The sequence below is a fragment of the Aquila chrysaetos genome, chromosome 24 (genome assembly GCF_900496995.4).
Source record: "Aquila chrysaetos chrysaetos chromosome 24, bAquChr1.4, whole genome shotgun sequence".
Taxonomy (NCBI): Eukaryota; Metazoa; Chordata; class Aves; order Accipitriformes; family Accipitridae; genus Aquila; species Aquila chrysaetos.
Genome location: NC_044027.1, coordinates 16,097,370 through 16,124,685, shown reverse-complemented (window position 1 = coordinate 16,124,685; position 27,316 = coordinate 16,097,370). Strand labels below are relative to the sequence as shown.

General features: G+C 54.3%; 2 protein-coding genes across 2 annotated transcripts; one reads left to right on the top strand and one right to left on the bottom strand.

Annotated features, from left to right (window-relative positions):
• The first annotated feature begins 8,720 nt into the window (after positions 1-8,720).
• SLC2A6 (solute carrier family 2 member 6) lies at positions 8,721-14,087 on the top strand. Its single transcript, XM_030000140.2, has 11 exons — positions 8,721-8,739; positions 8,985-9,166; positions 9,797-9,959; positions 10,064-10,270; positions 10,878-10,977; positions 11,551-11,762; positions 11,912-12,064; positions 12,422-12,530; positions 12,768-12,941; positions 13,251-13,396; positions 13,485-14,087. Exons 2-11 carry the CDS (start codon positions 9,066-9,068, stop codon positions 13,638-13,640), a joined length of 1,521 nt encoding a protein of 506 aa, XP_029856000.1. The 5' UTR covers positions 8,721-8,739; positions 8,985-9,065; the 3' UTR covers positions 13,641-14,087.
• Positions 14,088-15,498: 1,411 nt separating this feature from the next.
• Positions 15,499-26,427, bottom strand: CACFD1 (calcium channel flower domain containing 1). The gene is made up of 5 exons (XM_030000154.2): positions 25,992-26,427; positions 20,943-21,015; positions 20,385-20,510; positions 20,132-20,239; positions 15,499-19,668 (listed from the first exon to the last, which is right to left on the bottom strand). The coding sequence occupies exons 1-5, from the start codon at positions 26,113-26,115 to the stop codon at positions 19,575-19,577; spliced, it is 525 nt and encodes a 174-aa protein (XP_029856014.1). The 5' UTR covers positions 26,116-26,427; the 3' UTR covers positions 15,499-19,574.
• Between the last annotated feature and the right edge of the window lie 889 nt (positions 26,428-27,316).

Genomic DNA, 27,316 nt, shown 5'->3' with positions numbered 1-27,316 from the left:
CCAGCGTGGGCACAGGCTGGCTATAACAGTCTCCCTCCATGGCATGGAAAAAGATTTGGGTTTTTTCTCCTCTATCCAGCCACCGAATTTCACAAAACTTAGAGAAAGTCAGGGCCGTGGAGATGCGTAAAGATTTTTTTTTAATGCATGTAGGGCTTGGCCCAAAGGCCCCTGAATAAAAACCTGGTCCATCTGGTGCATCTTGATCTTCAAAAACCTCAAAGCTCCTTTCGCTTAAGAGCAATTGAAAGTATTTAGTGCCACTTCCAATGACCTTGAATGGGAAAGCAACCAAGGGCTGGGGTGTTGGGAGACACCCCAGGGTCACGGGGCAGAGTGCTGTTATGCCAATAAAATAAATTAATGTCTGCCCAGGAATACTCAAGATTCACTCCAGGACTAACAGGTGGCTGTAACAAGATTATCCCGTTAACAGATCACCAGTGGAGCAGAAATGTGTTTTCAGGTCTCTGCTTTCACTCCAAATTTCATCCACGAGATTTTCTGTCGGCAGGATAAACGTGTTAAAAGGTGCCTGCAAAAACGGGTTTATAAAAAGCTCCTTATTCTCCTGCTTCGAGGACGCAGCTGCCTCCCGTTCCCCCTTGTATGGGAATCCCAGCTCATCTTTGCCTTTTTATAGGCCACGGCAGCAATCCTGCTCCTCTCCCACTCTCCTCTGCCAGCGGCCAGGGATCGACGGCAGCCGGCCACCAGCCTGCCCACCGCAGTGTCACAGCCCCAGCTGGGACATAGCCTTGTCCCCATCCCTTATCCCGCAGGCGCAATGCAGGCTCTCGGCCCACGCTGCACAGCATGAAAGTCCCACGGGACCAGAGAAAGCATCGTTTCCTCGGCGAAGGCACCCCACAGGCTGTAATCCCCAAAATCCCAGCAAGGCAAATCATTTATGAGCAATCCCCACCCCACCACCGGTGGAAAATGCTTTGCCAAAGGGAAGGAGATGGGTTGGGAAGAAGATGGGTTTCCCTCTGCCCTCGCTCCCAGCCCCGGGATGGGGATGGGGATGGGGACGGGGATGTGTCTCCATGGCCAAACTGCATGCAGGGCTGCATGACCGGCATGGCACTGCCCGCCTCGGAGGTTAAACCAAAGGTCCTGCAGGGAACATGCTGGCATTTTTATTTGGAGTTAGGTCCCAGCACATCTTAATTTTCAATTCAACCTCCACTGAAAAGAAACATAAAATAAAACAAGCGCCAGCGGTGAGGAGGGAGGGAGAAGGCAGCATCGGGTCTGCCCATGGCCCTGAATTAGCTGCAGAAAAACGTTAACATTCCTGTGCTGGACCCCGGCCAGGGAACGGAGCAATTCAGGAGACGGCGATGCAGTCACTGGCAAACACGCACACGGTCTGCAGGTCCGGGTGCCGCAGGCAGCATGCAAAACCCCGGGGAAACGGCTGTGGCCGAGCGCGAGGAAGAGCACGGGCCCCACACCCTGCTCCCGGGGACGGACCCGAGGAGCTTTTAAATGCCACAAGCGTTTTTCTTCCCAAGGCAAAGCGGCTGGGAAACACCACGCAAAAAGCGACCCACACTATGTGGGATTTCACTGTAGCTGGACACCATCTGGCTCCAGGCCCCCAGGCCAGCGGTGCCCAGGTTGGAGGGGTCAGGTCCTGCCTCCAGATGTGTGAGCCACTGTGATTTGGAGGCGACGGGCAGGACAGTGCAGGGGCAAGTGCCCCCTTGGGGGGAGCACAGCATCCCCCAGAGCATCCCCAGCACCCCGTGCCAGCCCTTACTGCAAACATGCAGCAAGTCAGGTGCCCCGAAACACCCGGGGTCCCACCGGCTCATTGCAGAACCCAGCATCCCACCGCAGACCCCCCAGCATCCCACCCAGCATCCACCCAAGCCCCAGCCCAAGCTATGCCTGGCTGCCGGCGCAGTTTAATAACGCTGGCCTGCGCCCTGGTATCCGCCGGCCGCCCCAGCCCTCCTGATTTTGCCATTTGCCGGGTGCTGGAGGCAGCGTGCCGCGCTCGAGCACCGGCGAGGGCTCCAATCTGTTCTTCATTAGGAGGGGCAGACAGCCCAGCGCGGGAGTCTGAGCCCTAATCTCCTTTCCAGTTGGTATCCGTCAGCAGATGTACAACAAGTGGTTGGATATTTTAGCGGGCATGTGTGTGACAGAGCCGTTAGGTTTTTTTCCAGCTTTGCGGGGGGAGCGGATAAAATGCCGTGGCTCGCTGAGGCTTTGCCGGTCGCACGCGGAGCCCGACGGCAGGTCCCGGGTGCATCGGCACGGCTGCCAGCTCTGCTCCGCCGGCGTGGTGGTTTATTTTACCAAGGTCTTTCTTGGAAGAAGCGGTGATGAAGTTAACAGCCTGTGAGCCATAATTGGCTCACATTAAATCAAGGAAATGATATGTTTTGTTTTGCCCTTTTTAAAAAAAAAAAAAATAATCATATTAAACAGGAAAAATACACACAGAGCCAAGGAAGGAGCAGGCAGCAGCTCTCAGGAATGTGGGGGGAGATTTGTGTCCGAAGCATAAAGAAATCCAGTCTTTGCCATCAAAGAAAAAGCAGCTTCACTTCAAAATACCCAGCAGAAATGCCCCTGGGCAAGGGAAGGGGGATCCAAAAAAACCCAGGTTGTGGCACCGCAGCAGGCACCGCTTCAAAGCCTGTCCCAGCAGCTCGTGGAGTTGAACTAGACACGCTAAAAAAAAATGTTTTTTAAAAAAATTCTTCTTGAAAGTTGTTTTATTTATCTCGCCACCTCTCAACCAATGCAGGGTGTCAAAAACCTTGTTGGTGCCTTAACGTGGCTCTGGATATACAGGATATTTCAGAAAGGAAACTTTCTTGTGCTTGTTCCTTAAATTCTATTTTTAGCTCCTGTGGCTACATCCTGGATGTGAGCTGAGCCAGGTGACGGCAGAACCGTCCTCCCAAGGCTGCAGGTCACCTAAGCCATCGGGTCTTGGGAGGGATAAGCTCCAGCCCCTAAAGCCTTCCCTGGAGACATCCCCGCAGCCTAGCAGGGCTCGGCTGTATTTCCACGCACGCTGCCGCAGCCGCTGCGGTGCAGCCCCGTGCTTACCAAGTTTTCACCCGTCCCCACCGGCAAAAAGTGCCGCTTTTGGTCCCCATCCCTGGGGACGCTCAGCCCCTGCTATCATGCAGTATCGCTGCACAGATGTCCCTGCGCGAAGATCAACAGCATCATCCGAGCGAGGCAAGGCAGAGATCTATGGGGCGCAAGGACCGCAGGGGACCAGCTCCCAGCACTGCTGGCTGCATCCCTCCCTCTCTCGGGAGCCACGACCGCCCTGGGGAAGTTCAGGCTCCAGAAGAGCACGGTCCTGCGCTGCCTTGACACTACTCGTGCACGCTGGCCCGGGCCAGCAGCCACCCAAAAACTGCAGCAGAAGATGCAGCCAGTGACGAAGCCGCCGCATCGCACTGGAAGGGCTGGAAACCTGCAGTCTGCCTCCACATCCCCTTTTTATCCACCATCTCAGTTTCATTTGTACCTGGGGGGACTGGAAGTTGGGGGTTGCAAGATTTCAAGTGACCTGAAAAGCAAGCCCTCCAAGCAAGAAAAAACATCCTGCTTTTGGTAAATCCAACGCCCAGCTGAAGCTCACACACACGTCTTCCAGCTCATCCTGGCTTCTGGGTTAGCCAGGTTGGAAACGGGACACCAAAAGCCCTCGCTCTAAGCATGGGGGGGATGAACAAGTCTTCCATTTGCGTGGCAACCAGGAAACCCCCCAAATTCAACCCTTGTCCAATTTAAAAACAACAAAAAAATCCCTCAATGGGAAATTTTGTTTGGAAATGTCATTTCCAAACGGCACATGAGAAATCATGCTCTGACCTAGCATTGCTGACAGGCAAATATTTATCCCCACAAAATTTCCACATAAACCCATCACTTTTGTCAGTAGGTCTGGACACCAGAAGCAGATGGGGAAGGCAGCAAGAGGGGAGCCAGGCGGCACAGGGACAGGCAGCCCTGCCCAGCGGGTCAGAGCCACAAGCGGCTGCGAGCCCCTCAAATGGATCACTGCAAACACGATGGGTCTCCTTGAGACTCATTTTGAAGGCAAGATGCAGCCTTTTCCAACGCATTCATAGCGAGTACCTAATATTTTTTTCAAAACTAGTTGTACCATTTTTTCCAATACATTAAACCAATACGAGCCTCTGCTCCCAAGCCCCGCAGCACTTCATCATTCAGCGCTGCCGCTCTCGCCCATGTCAGAGCAGAGCGGATCCTGTCCGACGTACATTTCTCAGTCTATTAGGCAGAGTTATTCTTTTGCTCTGTGTTTTGATACTTACAAAGCCATTACCATCCTTCGCATGCACATCCATCATCAGGCCTTCAAACTCCAGAAAGTCCCAAAAAACTATTTTCCACTCACCATGCAGCCTGCCAGGCTCTGTTCTTCTACTCTGCGTTCCTTCATCCATCGAAAGACATTTCAGCAAGTTCCGAGTCCAACAAAATAAACAGATGGCAGCCTGAAAAGGTGGTGATTTTTTTTTTTTGTGAGGGGGGAGCAGGGCGATGGATACAGAAAGGAAGAGCTAACTTCTGTCTGCCTGGTTGGAAAAGCTAACCTGGGCTCCAAGCACTGATGCCCATCTGGAGCCGGAGGGGCTCCAGGCACCTTTTTGCAAAGCCGTGGGGTCTTGCAAAGCTCCGTAGGGGTGCACCCAGCCCAGTGCCGGCCCCCACCAAGCACCCACGCACCCTCCCTCCACATGCCCCCAGCCCCCTGCAGTCACTGGCCATCCCCTGCGCGGCTCTGGAAACCCGGCACGTGCTGCTCGCCCGCGTTTTGCGAGGAGACTCACCGTCGTACCTCTGCACTGCCCCGATGGCTCCCCAGCAGAGACCACGCGCTCCCCAAAATCACCCACATGCAGCACCATGCTGCAAAACACCAGCTCTGCTACAGCCTTAAGGGATGGGGGCAATGCAGAGAGAAGCAATCCTGCCCCAGTCCAGCACAAACCAGCCCCGGGGCTGCCCCTAAGCCCAGCACAGGCACCGAGCATTATTGCATCTTGACCCAGCAATCACCAGTTCAGACTTACAGGGAAGATTTATGAAAGGATGTGGCCAGATGAGCGATAGAGACGAATAGCCTTGAGGAGTGACTGATTTCTCCCTTACAAGAGGAATAGAAATTAATTTATGAATTGGGTTAGTTAAGTTGCCAAGTGGCTTTGATGCAGTTTATTTTTTTGCATATGTTCATGATCTATTGCACAGCTGTCAGAGGGGGAGGAAGGTCCAATTGAGCCGGAGCAATGCATCACTCCGGCTGAGGCAGCCAACAGCTCTCAGCAAAACCAGATTGTCCTTTAATCGGCCACGGGTCGGTTTGCTGCTTTCCCGAAGCAGGCGCCTCGTTCCTCCCCAGTTCACCCTCGAGGGCCTGGAGCCCTGTTACTTACCACGCAGGTGGGGAGCGGGGCAGGACCCCCTTCCCCATGCCGATGGCCAAGTACAGCCCACCGGAGACGCTGCCGATGCAGAGTCTTCTTTCACCTTACCCACCCCTTGTGTGTTTTGGTAGGACCTACAGCAAGTCAGGAGAATCGCCAGGGAGATATGGAGCGGGGACGGGGTGGTGGGTGCTTTATTCCTTACCAAGACTGCACTTTTAGAAAGAAACCACGGAGGGCAGAGCAAGGATGCGGTGCTCACCGAAAGCAAGCGCGGGGACCTGTTACACCATGCGTGAGGGACCCCCCTTCCCTCCAGAGGACACCGTCCCCCTGCACACCAAGGGACAAACCTGCCCAGGGGCTCAGCCCCGGCTCCCCAAACTGAGACCAGCATGGGCTCCAGCTCCCCGTGCTCCCCGGCGTTACAGGTGCTTGGAGGTTTTTCAAGACACAAAGTAATTTCCTGTTTGAAGGAGTTGACGGATCTGCACCGAAACTGGATAACCCTTCCCATTTCAGGGAGATCCGACTGCTCCGGCTCAGGGCTTCTCTCCAATATGCTTTTTCCCTCCCCAGATATAAGGGGGGGAAGTTGGGTTGAGCAATCCTCTTCTGTCCCATGTCCAAGTGGCTTCAGGTTTAGGACAGATACCATGTCCTTCCACGAGGTCTGTGACAAGTGCGTGCAGCGGCCACGTGCCAAAGAGGTGCCCCAGCCCGGAGCGGGGTCCCAGCCCTGTCCCCAGCCCCATCCTAACACCGCTCCCAGCCCAGAAAATGCAGCAGCCGCTGCCAGCCTTCGCTGCATCGCCCTACTCCCTCCCAAAAACCTCCCACATACAGGGCTATTTAGGCAAACCCCCTGGTAATTAAATTATCACATAAATACAGCAAAACCAGCTAATGCACGTTTACGGGCTTGACGCATCTTCAGTTGATAGTTGCTTTGTAGCCAGAAGCGTGAGAATTAAATCAGATATAGGCAATAGCTCCTTTGGGGCAGGAGGTGGCACTCGGGGCTCCAGCCCTGTGCATGCACATGCTGGGGTCACACCAGCATGGGTGGGCTCACCCCACTGTGGCAACAGAGCAGGTCCTGAGTCCCAGGCTTGTTTTGGTGGGTCCCAGGGCTGCAGCAGGCTGCACCCAGCACCCAGCCTGTGCACCCAAGCACAACGCAGCCCCAAGGAGCTGCCAGAGACTGGGGCTCAGCACCCCTGCTCCTGGGAGAGCACAAAGCTCTGGACAAGAGGGGAGATGCAGATCCTGCTTTCTGAAGTCCCTCACTAGAGGCCACATCGATCTCCAAAAGCAAATGAAGGGAGGGAGATGAATTAGCAAGGGACGTTGCGGCATGCAGACGGCCATTTCGTGGTAGTCTGCTCCAAGTCGCCTTCTCCCTGTCCAAGCCACCAGACTGCACAACCAGGTCAGCACCCAGTACTGCCACCGATTCCTCACACCCCCTCAGGACACATCATCTCTCCCTGCTTCAGTGTTTGCCTCTGCAAACGGGAAGCTCCCAGCCCTCATCTTTGAGAGACATGAACATCCAAGGGATGCACAGACAACAGACCCATCAACATGCACGGAAGCCTTTCTTGTACTCGCTCCCAAGCACACCACAGACCAGCAATGCAGGTTTCACACCTTTGCTCTAAGCAATATCACTCCTGGCAGGGACGCGCAACCCAGCACACAAACCTTTCCAAGAAGCACAAGCACAGAGCTGGCGTGACCCTGCATAGGGCAGCATGCTCAGCCCCACCACCGTCCCAAAAAGCAGCAGCCAAACAGCTCCACGATGGAAAGAGCCAGAAATAACTAACCAGCAAGCCCATAACTTCCTCTGCACTAGAGATATTTATAGCAAAAAGAAGGATCAGGGAAGAAAAAGAGAAAAGCCCTTACCTTGCAGCAGCCTCAACCCCCAGAGATTGTGCAGCCACATTCCCCAGTAAGCACCATCATGCTCAGCACCTGCAGCCCCTTTTCACCTGGACCTGGGGGCCTCTTTTTAATCTGTAGGGCTGAAAGGCAGCTGCTTTGGGATGTAACATGGCAAATATGGCATTGCAGAGACTCAGCACACCTAGCTTTGGGAAAAAGCTGAGGCCTAGGAGGGGCAGAGGAGATAAAGAATAGCTTTCTCAGTGAGCGGCCTTAGGGAATTTGAAGAGGAAGGATGCTGCAAATTCCCTAAGGCCACTCATTTGCAGATTTTCCTTGGTCCGCAAGATGCAACCAGCAGCAATGAGTCCCAGCCCCTGTGGCCCCACGTAGGGCCATGACCTTGCACAGAGCATTGCCACCGTGGGAGCGAACGGGCACTGGTAGCCCAGATGCACGGAGCAAAATGCATGCAAGGGAGGTGACCGATGGCATTTGCTGATGGAGGGGGAGCTCCAGGTCAGCTGGAGGTTGTTGTGACATTCCTGCTTGGACCAACAAGGCACTGGAAAGTTTTTGGATGAGCTGGCCTGCTGCCCCAACATCCCCTTGCTCCATGACCTTTCTTCCTGCAGAGAAATCACAGCCCCGAGTGCCTGAGTCAGCTGTAAATCCCCAGCATCGATCAGACACTAAATGCAGCACTTGGTGGTTGCAGAAGGGGAAGCAGATTGCACGAAGGAAAGAGCGCAGCAGGTCCCGGCTGACACCAAAGCATCACTGGGGCTCCCACGCAGGCAGGGGGGTTGCAGAAACCATCCAGGTGGTCCCAAAAGCACCAGGAACTAAGGTGAATGATGGAAACAAGAGGAGCACTACAGTAGTTTAGGGAAAAACATTTTTTGCTAATTAAATCCAAGTGCAAAGCCAGTAGGTGTATCCCCTCCTTTTGTACAAAGTGAGTTTGGATCTTGCAGCCCCCCAGGACGTGCAGATGCCCCAGTACAACGCTGCCTGCTGAGCCCTGCGGGGTCGGGGGGATCAGGACGAGGGGGCAAAGGCACCCATGGGCAGCCCAGGGCCGCTGGCAGCTGCACCCAATGCAGCAGAGATGCCACCCTCCCCTTTTCCATCCTCATCAGCACTCTTCATCCCCCTCACCTGCTCCTTGTGCCCCCTCTGAGTTCACCCCTCGCTCCTTTCCTCTTCTTCCTCTTCCTGAGCTCTGGTCTATGTTGAAATGCCTTCCCCAGGGTAGCTGTGGAGGCTCGCACAGATGCAATTTACCCTTGTAAAAAAGAAGCAGCGTTTGGCCAGTCTAACTGGTAACGGTTCCTCAAGGGGAGAGACGTGGCCTTAGCAAAGGGACGTTTCTGCTGGTGGAAACGGTTCTGCAAGGATCGTCCCTGTAAGTGCCGCTGCAGCGATGGGTTTTGGTGTCGATGGGGTCTGGGAGGGACAGGGGCTGGGCGGGCACAGGACGAAGGCTGTAGGGCACCGTCGTTTCCCCATGGCTCTTTGCCTGCTGGTTTTCCGGGGGGCCCCCCCCCCCCCCCCAAGTTTCCTCCCCATAGGCTGGCCAGGCACAAACCCACGAGGCACAGATTTCTCTGATTAGGCAACGGCGTGCAGCCTCTCCCCTTTCGCTTTCAGCTGCCTCTTCCTCCCTGTCCCCGCGGCAGCCCCGAGCCCGGCAGCACCCACGTTGCAGCGGGTACCGGCCGCGGCACTGCCATGGAGCCGAGCGCACGGGAGCCCCTCGTGAGGAAGAAGAGCTCCTCGTATCGGACCTTCCCCGAGAGCGCTGGCAAGAGGCTCGACAAGGAGTACCTGCGGTAAGAGCCGGACCGGGTCCGTGGGGCTGGCTGTGGGGTGGGCTCTGTCCCCTCTCCCCAGAGCACTGGGCTGGGGGGAGCTGGTGGAAAAGCTGCTTCGTGTTGCTGTCGTTCCCGAGTTGCCTTGAGATGGGGTCTCGTCCCGCCCAGGGTGTGCGGTGCTGGATGAGCCCGCTTGGGAGAACCGCAAGTTTGCGTGCTTTTGGGCATCCAGCTCCCATGGGGGTGTAAGATCCTGCTGGGGGGCATGGGGCCCTTGAAATGAACCCCCTCCCTGCTCTGCTGGGACAAGCCGGCTGCCGGATGGGTCCATGGTGCCACCCAGCTCCAGCTTCTGCTTTTCTCAGTTTACTGAACATGCTGAAAACCACCCGGCGCAGAAGAAAGCATTGGCGGTGCCTGGGGGGGACGGGCTCTCCCCCTGCCACCACACGGCAGGAGTGGCTGCTGCTCCACTCGGAAAAACCCCACCAGCCTGGGGCTGTGCAGGGCCATTCCCCAGAAAAATCCTTCCGTGGGCATCACGAGATCCTCGGCAAAGGCTGGGGGAAGCTGCAAGACAGATTTAAAGTTTCTGCTGGGCGCGATAAGGGCACCCACCACATCCTTCTCGCTCTGTCCTTCCCTCAGGAGCCTCCGCAACAAGCGGCTGTACCTGGCTGTGTTTGCCGCTGTCCTGGGGAACTTCAGTTTCGGCTTCGCCCTGGTTTACCCCTCGCCCGTCATCCCTGCCCTGGAGGCTCACCCCAGCCCTGCGCTGAGGCTGGACCAGCACACGGCATCCTGGTTCGGGGTAAGAGACGGGGTTGTCCCTGCCGGGGTTGGGGGGACAGAGCCCGTGGGTGTGCGGGGAGGGAGCTCGGACCCACCGAGGCCCCTCTCCGTGTCTCCCCGCAGTCGGTGTTCACGCTGGGAGCGGCGGCGGGGGGGGTCAGCGCCATGCTCCTCAATGACCGCCTGGGCCGCAAACTGAGCATCATGTTCTCGGCGCTGCCCTCCGCCGCGGGATACGCGCTGATGGCCGGCGCCCAGGGGATCGGGATGCTGCTGCTGGGCCGCGTGCTGACGGGTTACGCTGGCGGCGTGACGTCCGCTTCCATCCCGGTAACGTGCCCGTGGGAGGGAGTTTGCCGGGGATTTGCACGGAGGGAGACGGGGCAGTAGCTGAGCCTGGGGCATCCTGCTGCTTTTTGGAGGCATCGGCAGAACTCCAGGGCTGCGGCTGGGCAATTGGGGATGGGGAGGATGCATTGGGTCAGCGCTCCTGGCACGGCTGTCCCCACGGTGCTGGATTTTCTTGCCCACAGAAAAGGGAAGGCAGGTCCTCGGTCCCTGCCCTGCTCCTCCCAGCAGTTATGTCCTCCCGTGTTTAAGAATTGCCAACCTCGTGTTGCATGCAGAGGGGAAGGCAAGAATTGAGTAACCCTGGGGGACGTCTTTCCAGTAATGGAAGTGTGAGCATAGTGCCGGGGCACTTCTCCCATGCCGGGGTGACGGGAGGGAAGTGGCCGTGCCTGCGAGGCCGTCCGCTCCGCCTGCCAGGACCAGCTCGTGCCGCTGGACCGGTCGGGTTTCCACCCCGAGAGGGCGGTTTCCCAGCAGTTTGGGTTTCCCTTGGCTGCAGTGGATGACTGTGAGGTGACAGAGGACAGGTTTTGGTGGCGACAGCCGTATATCGCAGCTCCGTTAAGCGTGCGTTGTCCCGCTCCAGGTCTACATCTCGGAGATCTCCCACCCCGGGGTCAGAGGCATGCTGGGCGCTTGTCCTCAGATCATGGCAGTGCTGGGCTCCCTCATCCTGTACGCGCTGGGCAAGTATCTCGGTGTTTGGAGGGCAGGAAACCCTCGGCGAGACCTTAGGGGAGGGGAGTTTATTTTAAACAACTTTCTCAGCGAGTTGATGGATTCCTTCCCCTCACAGCCAGCTCACAACCACCACCACGGGTGTACAAAGCGGGTCTGGACAGGATCACCCGTGCATAACCCACACTTGTGTCTGTGTGCTCAGAGGGGTGAATCCATAACCCACGCAGACTCATCACCGTGCCTGCAGACCCGGGTCCTGCCGAGGTTTCGTCAGGGCTGAAGGGCAGCACGCGATGAACTGTGTGTGCATCTCCTGCCAGCGTGTACCCTGGTTGCTGCAGGATCTTGCTGAATACTCTAAGATTTGGGGGAGCTTGCTGGAATTTCCCCATATCGTACAGCTTAAAATGTTTCTTTGCTAGGAGAAAAACATATGCAAAATCTCTATTTATTTCTTTTTTAATTTTTTTTTTTTTTTCCCGGCTGGATTTATTAAATTATTGGGGTGCCCACATGGAGGCAAGGCCAGGACACCCTTCCCTGCACGCTTTCCGCTCCTAACTATGCTGCTTCGGCAGGGCTGGTCCTGGACTGGCGCTGGCTGGCCGTCGCAGGGGAGGTGCCCGTGCTCGTGATGATAGTCCTGCTCTGCTTCATGCCCAACTCGCCCCGGTTCCTGCTCTCCCAGGGGAAGGACGACGAGGCCCTGGGGTCGCTGCGCTGGCTGCGGGGCAGGGACACGGACTATGCCCGGGAATACGAGCAGATCAAGGACAGCGTGAGGAAGCAGGTGAGGAGGCTCACCTCCAGCACGGGAGAGATGCAGTGTGAAAACTGCAAAATCCAGGCTCCTTTGGGCAATTCCTGAGCCATCTTCTGGGTGCCGCGGTGGTGCCCAGAGGTGGTAACACCTCGGCGTTGTGGCTTTGTCCCCTCCAGAGCCGGCGGGTTTCCTGTGCTGAGATCAAGGACCCCTTCATTTACAAGCCCATCCTGATCGCGGTGGGGATGAGGTTCCTGCAGCAGCTCTCAGGCGTCACCTGCGTCCTCGTGTACCTGCAGTCGATATTCAAGAAAACATCCGTCATCCTGGTGAGCCCCGGGGTTCGGCCTGTGCTCGGACTGCCTTGTCTTCGGTGATGGCTGTCCAGTGCTCCAAGTCCCCTGCAGCTCTAAGAACCCCAACTTTGAAGCCTTTTTTTTTAAAGCACCTGGTTGGCAGCAATTGCCAAGCACCTGCCCTGCAAAAGGCTGCATGAGGATGGGGAGCAGGACTGGCCCCACTGTCTCCCCGCTCTTCTCCTCTGAGCTTCAGGCTCTTTTCTGGTGTCTTACTATAGGAGGATAGCTTTGACAAAGTCATGAGCAAGACTCAAGGCAACACATGTAGGAACCTGCCCTTTCCCTGGCTCTCCCATCTCAGCTTCCCCACTGCTTTTGCTTTTGCAGAAACCAGAGTACGATGCAGCTCTTGTTGGCTTGGTACGTCTGTTCTCTGTGGCGATCGCTGCCGTGTCAATGGATAAAGCTGGGAGGAAGATTCTTCTTTTCGTATCAGGTATGTCTCTCTCCCACTGTTGTTCAAGGGAAGCTCTTACTTAAGGGTTTCCAGGAGCTCTGCAAATGTGGAGGAGTGGAAACTTCAGCCACACGGGACTCGGGCAGGGAGGGGGGAGGTCTCTTTCCTTCGGTGGCAGCTCAGCTCCTGAGCAGAGGCGTTCCCGGGCGCTCAGTCCTTGGCACGGAGGGGGTCACTCACCCATCGGTCCCACTGTGACGTCGCATCTCTCCGCAGCTGGTGTCATGTTGGTCTCCAACCTGACCATGGGGCTCTATATCCACTTCGTGCCAGCTTCTCAGAACAGCACCATTGCTAACAAGACCCTGGTGAGCTCTGCCAACCTTCCTGCTGAGCCATCAAACTACATCACCCTCATCCCCCTCCTGGCAACCATGTTCTTCATAATGGGTAGGTGCAGAGAGCGAGACAGCGCCCAGGACCCACAGCACAGGGCTGGGTACCAGCCTGGGGGGACGTTTCTTACCCGAGGCAGGGTGATACGGAGCAAGGAGATTGGGCTTGGAGTTGGAAGGCAGGCAGATGTCCCTGGAAGACCAAGAAAGGTGGCATCTGAAGTCACTTTGAGGACTGACAGAGCATGAATGGGGGGGGATAATGATTGATGGGGGAGCAGGGCAGGATGGCACAGGGCTCTTCTGCACTCCTCAGCTGGCTGCAGAGCCTCAGCAGCCTCACCCTACCCCTTCTCCCCTGCAGGTTATGCCATGGGCTGGGGGCCCATCACCTGGCTGCTGATGTCGGAGATCCTCCCTCTGAAAGCCCGTGGGGTGGCCTCGGGCCTCTGCGTCGTCGTGAGCTGGCTGACAGCCTTCACCCTCACCCAGTTCTTCCTCCGGGTCGTGGTGGGTACTGCCCCGGGAGGGTGTCCGGCAGCCCCTCCTCAGACCCTCTCTGCACCAGCTCACATCTGCTTTCTGTCCCACTTTCCAGGAAGCCTTCGGCCTCGAGGTGCCCTTCCTATTCTTCGCTGTCATCTGTGCTGGAAACGTCTTATTCACAGGCTGCTGTGTTCCAGAAACCAAAGGCAGGTCCCTGGAGCAGATCGAGGCATTCTTCAGGACTGGCCGGAGGTCGTTCATGAGGTAGGAGCTGCCATCTGCCAGCCGTACCGGGCCACCAGTCCAGATGCTCGAGGGCAACGAAGAAAATGGTTGTGCTGCTGGAGGTGGAGGCTGGAGCTCTCTGCGAAGGCAACGGGAGAGGAAAGGGTGGCCATGATCGTCTCGCTTTGGATGTAGAAGTTGCCACCTGGAACTTTACCTTCTCTTCCCGTCATTCAACACTATCTGTTGCTCTCTGGGCAACATGTCAACCCAAGGTATGGGACCAGGTAACCAGCACCAAGCTGGAGGTAAAGTTGGCCTGGAAAATAAAAGGTGTGGCTGTGGACAAGAGACCATGCACGTCCTTCGCTCAGCAGCCACCAAAGCAGCCTGAGAGCCCGAGGGTTTGGCTGGAACAGAGATAACAGCTGTAGCCACTTTGGCAAAAGTTCATCATGTAGTTGCAAGAATAAAACAGTTTTGCCTCCAACTTCAAGATGTTGCCTTGATTTGCAGAGAAGGGAGCTGCAGGCAGGTGGGATGGGAGAGGCAGACCAGGACTGTGACAAGGGGACCACAGCAGCCTGCAGCATCCCAGATGAGTCTCATGTACTTAGAGACTGTGAAAGAGGCAGAGCCAGGTATTTTGTATAAAAAGCTGCCATGTTTTATTGCTCTAAAAACACACATTACACTAGAAGCCTAATGAACAAGACCAAATACAGTTCACAAAGAAAATCCAGGACAAAACAAAGAACGGGAACAGACAAACATTCAGCTGTAGTGCAAGTGATTCACTGTAGGAAAGACACAGCGGGTACTGCCAATACTTTGTACTGGGGTGGGTCTTTCCCACCACAGGGTTTTACTCATCCACAAAGAGGAAGGTGGATGCACCTCCATCACAGTTTTGTGTGGAGCCTCCACCTCCATCACTTTGAGATTTCAACTGCATAGTTAGTAGCAAATTGCTCTTACCCCTTTCCTGTGTGTCCTGCAAGATTAAGGACTTGGTTTTTTATTATTTTAGAGCCTAACCCTAGGTTGAACACAGCTGCAGGGTGTGTTTATGGCTGCGAGGAAAGAATGGCCTTGCTGAGTATCCCATCCAACCTAACTCCTCCCAAAAGGGCAGAACAACAAAGGCTGAGCTGGGAGATGATTTGCCCAAGTATTTGTCTAACCCCCTGAAATGCACTTGGCACCCCGAGGTCTGGTGGAGATGCTTGTGTCCTCCTATTCCTGGAACGTTCAGCCTGCTATGGACAAGGAAGCATGGCATAACATAGCATATTTGACCCAGATCTCAAGATATGCTAGCTACTATTTAGATCCCCTGTAGCAGGAGATGAGAGAAATCACCTAAGAGAAGATGTGCTTTATCAGAGGATTAATTTAAAGCAGCCTGGGACAGAGAAAGAGAGATGGGCCAAAATCAAAACCACAGAGAAAATTCAGTATTAGACCTAACCTTTGCAGCTGAGACCCATTTCCAGAAAGATGTTCAGCCCTGGCTGGAATAGGACTGTTTCTAAGCATGGCCTGATTACGAGAGGTCTCAAGAGCCTCTGGTTTCCACTGACCTTCTGAAGATCAGGATCTCTGGCAGCCCTGTGCTAGAGCGTTCTCCTTCTCACATGGCTATGGACCAGGTTTTGATATCTTCACTTCAGTGAACCTCTTCCCTGAAGACAGTGGATTTTTTTTCCTAAGGAAAAAATGACAAAGATGAATTGAACTTCCCAGGGCTCAGTCTCAGGAGGAAATGCCCGAATATGAAATGAGGTTGGACTCTTCAGGTCCACCTCACTGGAGAAGTATTTTCTGAGTGACCTCCTTCAATATAGAAAGTCTGAGGGTTTTTGCTACAACATTTAGAGTCTGAGAAATCACAGTGGCTCTTTCCAGAGGTAGAATGGTCTTTTTATTCACTGCACACACAGAGAATCAATTAGTATTACAAAATCAGCTCCTGCCCAGAGCAGCGAGGTCTGGGTACGCAGCAGAAAGTGAGCTTCTGCTCTTCTCTTCACACCCAATGGACAGCCCCAGGGGAGAGCGGAGCTAATATGCACAAGTGCTGCCAACTTCATGACTGAATGGGACATGGAAAAGTTGCACGCTGTATAAATGCACGTGGGTAAGAAGTGCACAGCTCACATGGTGAATGGTGTAACAGTCCATTGCTAAGTGCACCTGTGCTGCCAGTACCCAGGTGTCTTTCCACACTTGGTGTCAACAATTCACTATAGTCAATGCATCACCCACTCTTGAGTTCTCACTTAACAAAACTTCTGTCCCATCGTCTCCCAAGAGCCTTTTCCAAGACCTGGCAAGCAGAACCTCCTCCATGGAAACCCCGTGGATTAGCCATCCAGCCTGGATGCCATCAGCAGGGATTGGGTTGAGCCTGTAAAATCTCTAGAGCAGGGCTTTTAACTTCATTTATCCTTACACAGCTCCAAGCACCCTGATGGCGCCTCTAAACACAATTAATAACCACCATGCACTGTGAATGGGCATATTGACTACCGTGACGCTACTACTCTAAAGGTCCTTTCTATCTCCACAAAAAGAGTCTCTTGCCCACACGGAGGTGAGACCATCTACTAACTGTCACTACAACTCTTAAAAGCCATGGGTGCTGTCACCAAGCCACATCTGCAATGATGGTAGCATCGGGCTTGGTTTCAGCTGCATCACAGACAGACGAAATTCCTAAGAGCTCCCACTCCGGACACGCATCTGCAGGAGTCAGCACTCTCGGAGCACGGATCTGAGATACCTCCTGTTGCAGCAGGCACAGACACTGAACAGACCCGGTGTCTTTAAGCGTTGGGGCCAAAGGCTCCAGCTCAGCTCTTACAGAAGAGTCCCTGAGGCCCATTTTCAACAAAAGCGTGAAGCTCAGATTGTTCGCTGACTTGGCCCCAGTGTCAGACCCAACTGCCGCAAAACACAGCATGACAGCACTGCTGGTGTCCAAGGGACTTCTGTCCTTGCTGCCAAGGTGACCTGGAGCAGCACCCGCCTGCAACAGCCCCAGGGACTGCTGCTGTGCTATGGCATCAGGACAACCAGATGAAGCCAGCGAGGGTCCTGCCAGTTCCGTGGTTCATCACCGTGGGCGTAGATCAGCCTGCAAGCGTTATTCTATCACCTCTGCTTTGCCTTTCGCCTCCTGTCACTAAAGCTACTGTGGAACTACTCACAGAGCAAAGCAGTCACTACCAAAGACATGCTCGTAGCTACGTGCACCAGTCTGCAACATTCCTCTACTAAACACTACTTAACTCCCCAAACCCCCCTGAAATCAAAGCAGATGTCCTGTTTGCTGGGCAGGACTCCGCACTTGAACCACCCAGTAAAGGGACTGCGCAGGGACACCGCTGGCTCGAAAAGCAGAGAGGCAATTACCACCGAAGTACCCCACAGGCTGCAGCGTATTCCTCCTGCAGCACCCCATTACTGCAGGCAGCGGGACCCACGCAGGAGGCTGGGGTCCCTGCACGCACACACACACACACACGAGAAAGGCCAATGGCCCACGTATTGCATGCAGCAACAGGGATCAGCCCAGCGCTGGGGGCTGCGAAATGGCACAGCCTTTATTGAAACAAGCTGCGTCCGGGCTGGCGGTGCCCGTTCTGCATCCCAGACGAGCAGGTGTCAGAGCAATCACTGTTCGGAGGCCTGGGGGAAAGGGGCTTAGCACAAAGCGGCTACCCAGCATCCAGCTGCAAGGGCCCGCGCGTGTAAATAAACCCAAGCCGTGTTCCTGACCGGTGCAAATCCTCACACCTCCCTGAACTCCACCGAAGAAACAACAGCTAATATTAGCTGGCAGCTTAGGCCCCCGATCTCCAGGGACCGCTCTGCTCCCGCTGCAATGCAAACACTACATCCGTACCCAGCCATCCCCTCCAGCAGCGGCTCCGTCCCAGGCTCTGCCAGGGATGCTCCGGTGTCATTCAACTAACGTGAATACACACCGTACCTAGAGGAAGGACGTGTTACATAGATAGTTTCCAACACGACACTGCTCAAAAGCCACAGAGCTGCTGGCGGACAGACCCTTCTGACAGGCAGCACCCAGCCTCCAGCAGCGTTTCTCAGACCGCCGTGCGACCCCTCGGGTATCCCAGTGATTCAAATGGGACCACAAAGTGTTGGTGGCAGCGGGAGGTCAGCTCCCAGGGCAGGAGAGTAAGAACGGAGCCGCTACCTGCCCTGGCTGCTGAGTGAGCACAAACCTCCAGTCCAGCAGCTACAGCCCAGTTTTCCTCCCTTCTCTCTCCCAGAAAAGGGGGAAAACCAACTTTGTCAAGCTAGTGGCCCAGAAGACAACAAAGGGGTCAAGGGACAATACACTTTCCAAAAGTATGAGAAACACTCTGAAGGGCGCAATAGGATTTTACGGTATCCCAGTTACAGCAGCCAGGGCTCTCCCTGGGTTCAGAGAGGCCCCCCTGATGAAATGAGGCGGTCCTTTGAAGGACAGGAGAAACAAGTGCTCTGTTTCCTATGTCCAGAGAAAATGAGTCCCATCAAAATACTTAAATAACTAAAAATAAATTATTCCCCTTTTTCCTAATCAAAGTAAAAAGCAATCATGTAAATTCAAATAAATTAACCCCCCCAGAAGAAACCATAATGAGAAGAGGGGGACCTGAACTTAGCAAGCAGTTTTGTTCTGCTTGATACAAAGCAAACAGAAAACATAATGCAAAAACCACTGATGGAGCCTGGAATAAAGAAGCAAGACATCCCAGCTATCCACACTGAAATGGTGCAGACTTCTCTATGTTTGCAAAGGAAGGATATGCCACCTTCCCATACAAAATCAGCCCAGGACTGATGCAAAAAGAACACAAGCCCAAAGAGAAAGGCTGTACCAGACAGAAGCAGAGAGTGGGTCCCTTGCGTAGAGGGATGGGTCATGGGAGCAGGAGCAGATGCAGGGAGTGAGAGATAACAGAGTCCCAGGCTCATGACAGAAGGATGCTGTTGCACATCAATAACCCTTACACCAGCAAAAAAACCCCACTTGGCTCAAGCAATCGTACCCTTTTTCAGCTGAGGTAAAGAAAACCTCACTTCCCTTCTTCCCCAGTAAAAGAGTGAAGCTTAAGAAAAGTACCCTTATTAAGACAAAGTAATTAGTTCTTATAATTCAAGTAAATTGCAGTAACTGCCTGCAGCTGTGTCCAGAGGAAGCAGGGACTGTGCTTTGTAGGTGCCAGGATCTGCCCCAGCACCTCTGGCAGCTCCTCTGCAGAGACGGTTGTTGTCTTTATGTGGGTTTTTTGCTGGAAGTCCTTTCCCATGCAGCGATGCCTTCAGTGCCTGGCCTAACTGGACCCATATTAAAAAGACTCAGTGGAAGAAGACCAAGCTTAAGCATCACCATGTATTGCTAAACCCTGGATTAGTGTATATTACCCCCGGGAAGGGCCACACCAGAGAGCGTTACTAAAAACATGTAACGTGCAATGGCAGGTTACCCCCAGGCATGAGGCCAGCAGCTCCCTGGCTCCCATGAGACCAGTGCAGGCGAGGAGCTGGCACGTCAGCTCTGTCCTTCCTCACCCCATCCCGAAAGCAGTTCCCAAATGAGCACTGCATCCTCAGCTCGTTATCAGGCATCACTCCAAAGAAAGGCTACCTATTCAGGCTTGTAAAGCAGCACTCAAAGAGCCAGCACCTCTGCAGCAAAAAAGAAAAAAATTAAAAAATAGGGGGACTGTGAGATATTTGGTTGAGGGTTGAGGAGGAGAGAGGGGCCAACGCGCTGAGTGTTGCTGGTGTGAGAAGAGGGCACAGCCCGCCCCAGCCCCTGAGATTTCCAGTTGCTGCAGTGTCCAGGGAAATCATGGCGTAACAGGGAGGGGAGCGGGCAGAGGGAAGGGCAGAGTGGATTTCTGTATCTTCACCAACATCTCAGTGTCCAGGAGAGGTTACCCCGAGCTCACGTGCTTCAGAGAGCCTGTCCCTCTAGGGCCCCCGTGAGCTTCTCTTCATCCATTTGCTTCTGCTGCTGGTGGATACGGGCATAGGAAATGGCATCTCCCCTGCAGAGAGAAGGGACGGTGTGGGGATGCGAGCTCCGGGTGCCCGCCGCGGTGGGCACGGCGCCTGGCACAGAGGTCTCCCAACCGGGTCCGGGGCCCCTCCGTGCCGAGGGATGCCAGGAGTGAAATGGGACTTGCTGGTCCTCTCCAACCCCACCAAAGCTGCTCACTTCCCCCAGAGCTGGGCTCATCCATCCATCCAACAGCTGCAGAAAGAGGGCTGGGACCCACACGGCAACCTAGATTGAACTCCCAAGGAAAAGCTCAGAGCCTCAGCAAACCCTAGGACCTTCCCTCCCGGGGCTTTGAGACGATGGCAAGGAGATCTTCTCTGGCAGCATTTACACCTGAAAGCATGGTTAGTACAAGAGGAAAGCATAGCCTTAGGGAGGCAGATGGGGGTGAGGGCTGGAGGTCCACCTTCCCCTTCCCTCCCCTCCACAAGCAGACAGATTTCTCTTACTTTTTGCCGAGTGCCGACAGGCCGTAAAGCACCCCGGTGGCAAAGGCAATGGCATTTCCAAAGAGCGTGGTCAACGTCAGGCTGAGCATGACCGGGAACACAGCCATCCTGGAAGACAGAGGCAGCCCTCAAAGCCGGGCTCCGCTCCCCACGGGATGCAGGGATGCTCGTCCATTGCGGCGTGCCCACGTGCATCCCAACGCAGTTCCCGGGATGGCTTCACCACCACAACACACCCCAGGAGCATCCTCACCCGCAGTAGAAAGCGGCTTTCTGCCAGGGCCGCAGCTTGTCCGCCCTCGCAGAGACGGCATTCGCAAACTCGATAAACTGGCAGCAGAAGGGGGCTTCGCACAGGAACAGGACAAAGGCGTTGAGCCTCCAGATAGAGCAAACCAAAGTTAATTCTGCCCACGTGGCCCAGAGCAAGGGTTGGCAATGCCCCCCAGTCCGCCGGAGACCAGCCGCTCCCATGGCCAAACGCAGGTAGAAGGGAATGGTAGGGCTGGACCCCACCGCACTCCCTCCCCGCTTCTGGATCATTCCCAAACCCCGGTGCCCCAGACTTATTTTGGATAAGGGAATCTCAGTATTTACCTAAAAAGGGGTAAAGAATGAATGTAAATAGAATAAATCCAGCATCTCAGCCTGCCCGGTGGAGCAAGATCTGGGAATTCACAGAGCCTGCAGTACCCGATGGACATTTCCCTCACGTCCACTGCCCAAGGGGGGCAGCTCTGCCCCTTGCTCGGTGGTGTCTAATTAACCAAGCCTTCCTCCCGGCAGAAAAAAGAAAAGAAACTCTGCTCACATCATCCACACGCCGGCCGCGATGTTCAGGGGGTTGATGGTGACACAGTTCCAGAGACCAGCGAAGGCACAGGCTGGAAAGCAAAGAGGATTTTGGTGACCATGAAGACCAACCCAGTGCGCCCACGGGGCCAGAGCCCAGCAAGCAGGGCTGGCTTCTCCTCCCAGCTCTGCCCTGCAACAGGACCTTGCAGCCACACCAGCACGATTTGGGTCTCCCGTATTTTGGGCTGTTTTGCAGAGCAGGGGCTGCCCAGAAGACCCCTTGCCTTAGCCAGCACCTCTAGGCACGGCAGAGCAGCCTGCACCAGCACAGGAGGGTGGGTGGAAAGGTCTGATGGTCCGAACAGGACCCCGGGATGCAGGGGAGAGGGTTTGTTCCCAGCTCCTCCTGCCGGGTATCCTTTTGATCTCAACGGCTGGTTTTTCAGCGTGACACTTGCACAACTGTTTCACTTGCGTAGAACAACAGAGCATTTGCCTTTACGTGGAGTCACGTATGTGGCACTCTAGTTTTTCTTTGGAATTACTGCGTTGTCCTGGGATGAACAAAGAGCAGCATGCGGAAAGTTCAGCAAAAACATGACTTGCAGCACCGAGGCACATGGGCACACATTAAATAAAGCAGAGGTAAACCCGGTCTCAGCCACACGCTGCTGGTTCTGTGCAACTGCACTAGAGACAGGCAGAAAAGAGCCAATTTTGGGTCTCCGCTAATACAAATGGAAGCGGATGCCAGATAAAGCAGAGCCCAAAATAGCCCCAGCACTCCTGATTCTGTAATGCAAGGAGAGGAACGAGGCAGCAGCGTCCAAGCTGAGGCTGCATGCACCTCCTTCCTGCCTCATTAAACTTGCAGAGCGTTCCCGGCACTTGATACGGCCCTTTTCCTCCGGCCATGCCAACAGGCTGCTGCTGCTTACCTGGGAACCCGAGCCTGGGCAGGGAGGGCAGCGAGACACGGACTGAGTCCACAGTGAACACCACCAATCCTGCAAAACTCCAGCTAAAACTATACAGCCCTTAAAGGCTGTCTTGGGGGTGATTAGCAGCACAATGAAGAGCAGCAGAGTCCATCTCTGAGAATAAGACCAGCCTGGGTTTGGGTATTTCGGATGTCTGCTCGTGTTTTGCTAAGGGGATCCCTGAGCAGAGCTGCTGTGAGCAATGCTGACCTTCAAAAGCCTGGCATGTGTTTGCAAGGTTTCTTTTAAGCAGCCACACTGCTGAATCCTCAAAGTTCCCTTAAAAATAGTTATCCTTATTTACCGGACTGGAAAACAAAACTACAGGCCTATGACAGGACCGATCTAAGGTCAGCTCAGGAGCAAGTGACCTCCTGGTTTTAGGAAACAACCAGACAAGGTTATTTTTAAAGGCTTCCTGGGACTATTCCACAGGACCCAAAATCTTTCAGAGAATCCTGCACAAACAAGATGAGCCAGCAGAGGAGAAATGCCAGAGGACATGTTACCAGCCATGCTCCAAGGGCACTTCTCATCCTCCCATCACAGAGGGACCAGTGTCAGTGTCCCCACACTGCAGGGGAAACTGAGGCACTGGGGTGGGATCATCTGCTCATAGTCACGCATGCAAACAGCTGGAGCGCTGGAAAAGCAATGGCAAGCAGGATTGGTGGGAGCAGCGGGCAGCACAGAGAGCAGGGCATGACGTGGACGTTTCTAATTCTTCTCTGTGACTAACAGACCCTTGGACGCTGACTGGAGAGGAGCTATGGGGAAGCACCACAGGCTTGTGACACTTGCTCTCTCCCAGGAAAGCACACCTCTGAAAATAATGTTAAGTGACTTTCAGGCACTTTATAATTAGCAGAACAGCAAAAATCAGCTGCATCTCAACTATTCCCAAAATGCAGCCGAGGCTGGGGCAGAACTTGCCTTGTTTAACAGCACGGCAGAGCACAGAGCTACAAAACTGATCTCATCCACAGAACAAACCCGGGGAGGCAGAATGTTACTTTTTCAAGCAGGTTTTTGGCCTTACTCTTGTTTTAATCTAGCCAAGCAGGGGTTGTTTTGTCAGGGTTCTGGTTTGGTTTTGTCCTCAAACACCCCAAAACAACCCTTGAGCACTAAGTGTCCCTGTAGGAGTCTCAGCTAAGCAACCACCCCGCTTGCCAATGGACTAATGACCCAGCAAGCCTGAGCTGAGCAAGCCCCTACGTCAGCACGAGCACCAGCCAGTGGGAAAGGAGTCAAAGGTTTATAACCGCAGGAACACTGCACTCGCTGGCGGCTGCCAACAGCCACAGAGATAACGATTCAGTGACCTTCGATCTCCTTTGCTGAGCAGCGCATCCCACAGCAGCCCGGTACATCCTTGTCCCACTGGGACGGGATCGGCTCCTGCCTCTGTAGCCAAAAGGGGATGGAGCTGCCAAGCCAGAGACTTCTTTTTGCAGAACAGAGGCCTCGCAATAGGTTTAAAATGCAGATAATGCTCAATGGCACGTAAGCTATGGAAGACAGACAGTTCTGCCATTTGTTTAACTGCTGTCCCATCTCGAATCCCTGAGGAAGCACAAATAACTGGGAGCTAAAATGGGGGGGGGGGGGGGGGGGGAGAACACCACCCCCTACAAAGGCTCTATTCATTTCAAGCAGCTGGTCACTGTCCTCAACACAAGCCTATTTTTGCTCCTAGAGCATTTTACAAAAGCCACAGACTCTCCTCATCCTTTTACAAACAGGAACACAAGGGAGAGAAGGGACTTGGCCAAGGTCGCCAAGCCAGCCTGGGCAAGAGCCAGAAACAGATCCCGAACCTTGCTGTTCCTGCTCCTGCTCCGGCCCCTGGACCCTTCTGGCTTAAGCAAGTTGTAGGCTGCAGGTGTTTGCCTGGGGTAGATGTTGTCCGCCAGTCTCACCTCCACTAACAAAGTTTCTCATCCTTTCTACAGAGAGTTTTTCCTTCTGTAAGAAATAATCCAGCCCTGTAGCAGGACCATAAATCCAGTTGCTCAAAATCCATATAAATTATTTCTGCTCTTTCATAGCAAGCTCTGAAAATAGCAGCAAACTCCAGCCTTGCCGTGTTATTAGTCACCCCTTTTCCAAACTGTCCACCTTCAACAAGGTGATGCTGAACAAGGAGCATTTTGCAGAGGGCCATTACTAGCACGGGACATTGGAGGATTGTCTCTTTCCACAATCCCCCATTTCCCTGCTCGTAAGAGGAGTCTGTGTCTCACACTGCCTCATTCTCTGCCTGATGAACTAACTTCATGAAGGGAGACTGTCAGGGCTACAGAGCAAGCTGACTGACTCCCCAAATCATCAGCAATCCTGTCAAGAGCCTGACACTTCTTCCAAAAGCTTCTTCTCACAGACTCACGCAAATATGTAAAACTCTTAGCTTCCTTTAAAAACAAGTCATGAGCTCTCAGAGCTGTGAACAAAAGGTTGGGAAAATAATCCAAGTATAATTCAGCTGCTTTGAAACGTGAAGATGGAGAAAAAACATGTCTTCAAAGACTCGCGCTTTCAAACCACTCGTGAGCTGCTCTAGCCCGAGGTGGGCAATGCCACCAATGCGACCCAACAGCCGTCCTCTCCAGCTCTTCACCCTCCATCCGTGTCCCCCTGAGCTCTGCACGGGCCAAAGCCACGCAAAAAGCGCCGAGGCTCCCGCTACAGCTCCAGTCCGTGGGAAAGACGCCGCTACACTAAACCCCCACCTGGGACCTGCGCTGAAGACACGTCCCAGCTGGTCTCTTGGCCGTCTGCCGGGACCAGAAGCACGGGGGCCCCAGGCAGAGCACGGCGAGGCCAGTACGTTTTGCCCCGTAAGAGCAGTCCTACCAAATCTTTTCACACCTCCGGAATTTCAGCACCTGAGACATAAAACAGTGAGAGCAGCGTATGTTTTACCAGCCTAGCCAAAAAGGGCTGTAACGAGCCTGCCCAGCGATACCATGGTCTACAAGGTCGGCTGCAAAAATGCGGTGGGCTTGTGCAGTCAAGTCCCGAGGCAAGAGGCAGGCACGGGAAGGGGGCAGGGAGAGAGGGGGATCAGACGAAACGCCACAGCCGAGGGAATAAATCAGGGCTGACTGCACTGGCTGAGAAACACTCTTGTTTTACTAGAAGTTGTGAACCTGAAGCAGAAGAAATTCTCCATCCTGTGCTCTGCAGGAGATCAGACTGAGGGGTCATAACAGTCCCTCCTGCTTTTAAGAGCTATTAATCTCCCCGCAGAATGTAGCAAAACAGCACTACAGGACAGGCTGATTTCTGGCAAAGTTGCAAAGACTCTTTCCCTGGGAAAATTTTTTTCAGCAGCAGGTAATTCAGAGCGCAGCCAACTCACTTTGCTGTACACCGGCTCCCTTCTTCTCTGTGTCCAAGACTAAACCCCTTAAAAACACACAACACAAACCAAGTCCGTTATTCACCTTCAAAAAAAAAACACAGGCAGGCCCTCTGCAATCCACAACAGGAGTAACGGGAAACACACTCCGACATTCAGGATGGGGAAAGAAAATAAGTTGCAGGAACATACAAACACCCGAACAGACAAATAGGATGAACCAAACCCCGTGGCCCCTCTTCAAGCCCTGAACCTGTCCCCGCTGAGCACCCTGAGCCCGGTCCTCGCAGTAAAATCGTCATCTAGTTTATCTGCCCACAGCCCTCCCGCAGGACCAGGGGCTCGGCTGCTGCTCCCGTCACTTCCAGTGAGTGCTGTATCCAAGAAGAAACTCGAGGATTTGCAGATCCCCCCGTGACGTCCCTTCTCCCAGGTGCCGAAGTTCAGCAGGTTCGGTGAGCGCGAAGCACATCCCTCGTGTGCCGGCTAAAACCGCCCCACTTCGACACGTCCACGACTCTTCCCTTCTGCCCGAAACGCAGCAAACTAATGTCTAGAGCAGACACAAAACCCATAACCCCAAATGATTGTTTCGTGGGGCGGCCCCCCTAACACAAAGGTGACCCTAACAAGAGGCAGGCGGGACCCCCGACGCGCGCTTTCGCATGCACGAGCGGCGCCGAGGGGGAAACCTTTGGCTGCAAGGGAAGGGGATACTTACACATGCCCCCGATGACCCCGGCAATCCTGCAGAGCCACCTGTACCACCAGGTCATGCCATCATCGGTGGAGGAAGCCGCTGGGTCAGGGGCTGCTGCTTGGAACTGCTCATCCTGAGAGCTCATCGCACCCCTGCTCCCGGGGGGTCAGGGGGCAGCACCCCGCTCCCCGCCTGAGCCCCAGCAGCGCAGGATGCACACACGCACCCCCCCCACAAACACACCCCCCCAAGTGACGCTCCCCCCGTGCCCCCCTCCAGCCAGCCCAGGACACAGCCCCTAAACCCAGCCCTGCCGCTGCTGGACCTCTCCCCGCACCCCCATGCAGGGCCTGGCCCCCGGCAGCCCCCCCCCAGGGCTGACAATGGAGGGTCTCTGCCTGCAGCAGCGATGCCAGCGGCCGTGGGAGCTGCCTCCACGTCTGCCTGCGTATTGCATTGTGGGTCCCCTCCTCCAGCAGGCAGGGCTTTGATGTCACTCTCATTAAAAGGCTGGTGGGCAGAGCCCGTCGTGTACATATTCATAAGCAGCCGCGCAGGCATGCACTCCATCCACGCCAGGGTCTGGGGTGCGCAGGAGCTCGGGGTCCCGCTTCCCCTGGCTGACAACTAGATGCCGTTATCCAGGCAGCCAGTGCGTGCTCGGAAGAAAGGGAAACACGAATTTTTTGCATAACGTGAATTTAAGAGTGTTACAAAATTCTGCCCTCAATATAAGAGGGAAACACTTCCCTTAATCTGAATGGAATCAGGTTGTCTCCCTAGAAAATGGGAGCAGAAGTAGAACTTTGCACGTCAGAGATGTCCCAGTTGGCAACCTGTTGGTATCCAACCAAATGGTACAGGGAAACAGCCTTAATTCTCTTAAATTATAGAGACAGCTGCATTTTTTGCAAATTAACATGGAGCATACAGTCCGTAACCAGAGCCCATCTCCGCAGACCAGGGACTCTGCATTGTTGATCTGGAACAATAAATAGCAGTGAGACTTGGGATCCAGAGCACAGTGGGAAGATAGATCCCATCTGCTAAATGGTTACAAAAAAGGATTAAGAAAAGGATGTCTTTTCATTAACATCTCCTGTTAGACAGGAAATGAAGGCCCAGTGCCTGCATCACCCACGCACTGCAGTGGGATAGCTGATATATCCAGCTCCTCAAGGATCTCGCTTCAAGAATCTACTTTCTACCTCTTCCAGGAATGGAACGTAAATCTGGAGACTGGCAAGCAAAAAACTTCAGGCTTAACCAGCAAAAAACAACTAATAAGAAGACAGAAGAAAATAAGATTTTGCGGTTGTAAAAAGATGTCAGAGAATTCAACCGAA

What these genes read in the sequence shown, in the direction of transcription:
- SLC2A6 (XM_030000140.2), top strand. Translation starts at nt 9,066, where the DNA reads ATGGAGCCGAGCGCACGGGAGCCCCTCGTGAGGAAGAAGAGCTCCTCG. An exon ending in CTCGACAAGGAGTACCTGCG is followed by an intron (nt 9,167 to 9,796) that starts GTAAGAGCCGGA and finishes TCCTTCCCTCAG; the next exon opens with GAGCCTCCGCAACAAGCGGC. An exon ending in TGACGTCCGCTTCCATCCCG is followed by an intron (nt 10,271 to 10,877) that starts GTAACGTGCCCG and finishes GTCCCGCTCCAG; the next exon opens with GTCTACATCTCGGAGATCTC.
- CACFD1 (XM_030000154.2), bottom strand. Translation starts at nt 26,115, where the DNA reads ATGAGCTCTCAGGATGAGCAGTTCCAAGCAGCAGCCCCTGACCCAGCG. An exon ending in CGGGGTCATCGGGGGCATGT is followed by an intron (nt 21,016 to 25,991) that starts GTAAGTATCCCC and finishes TTTGCTTTCCAG; the next exon opens with CCTGTGCCTTCGCTGGTCTC. An exon ending in GCGGCCGGCGTGTGGATGAT is followed by an intron (nt 20,511 to 20,942) that starts GTGAGCAGAGTT and finishes CTCTATCTGGAG; the next exon opens with GCTCAACGCCTTTGTCCTGT.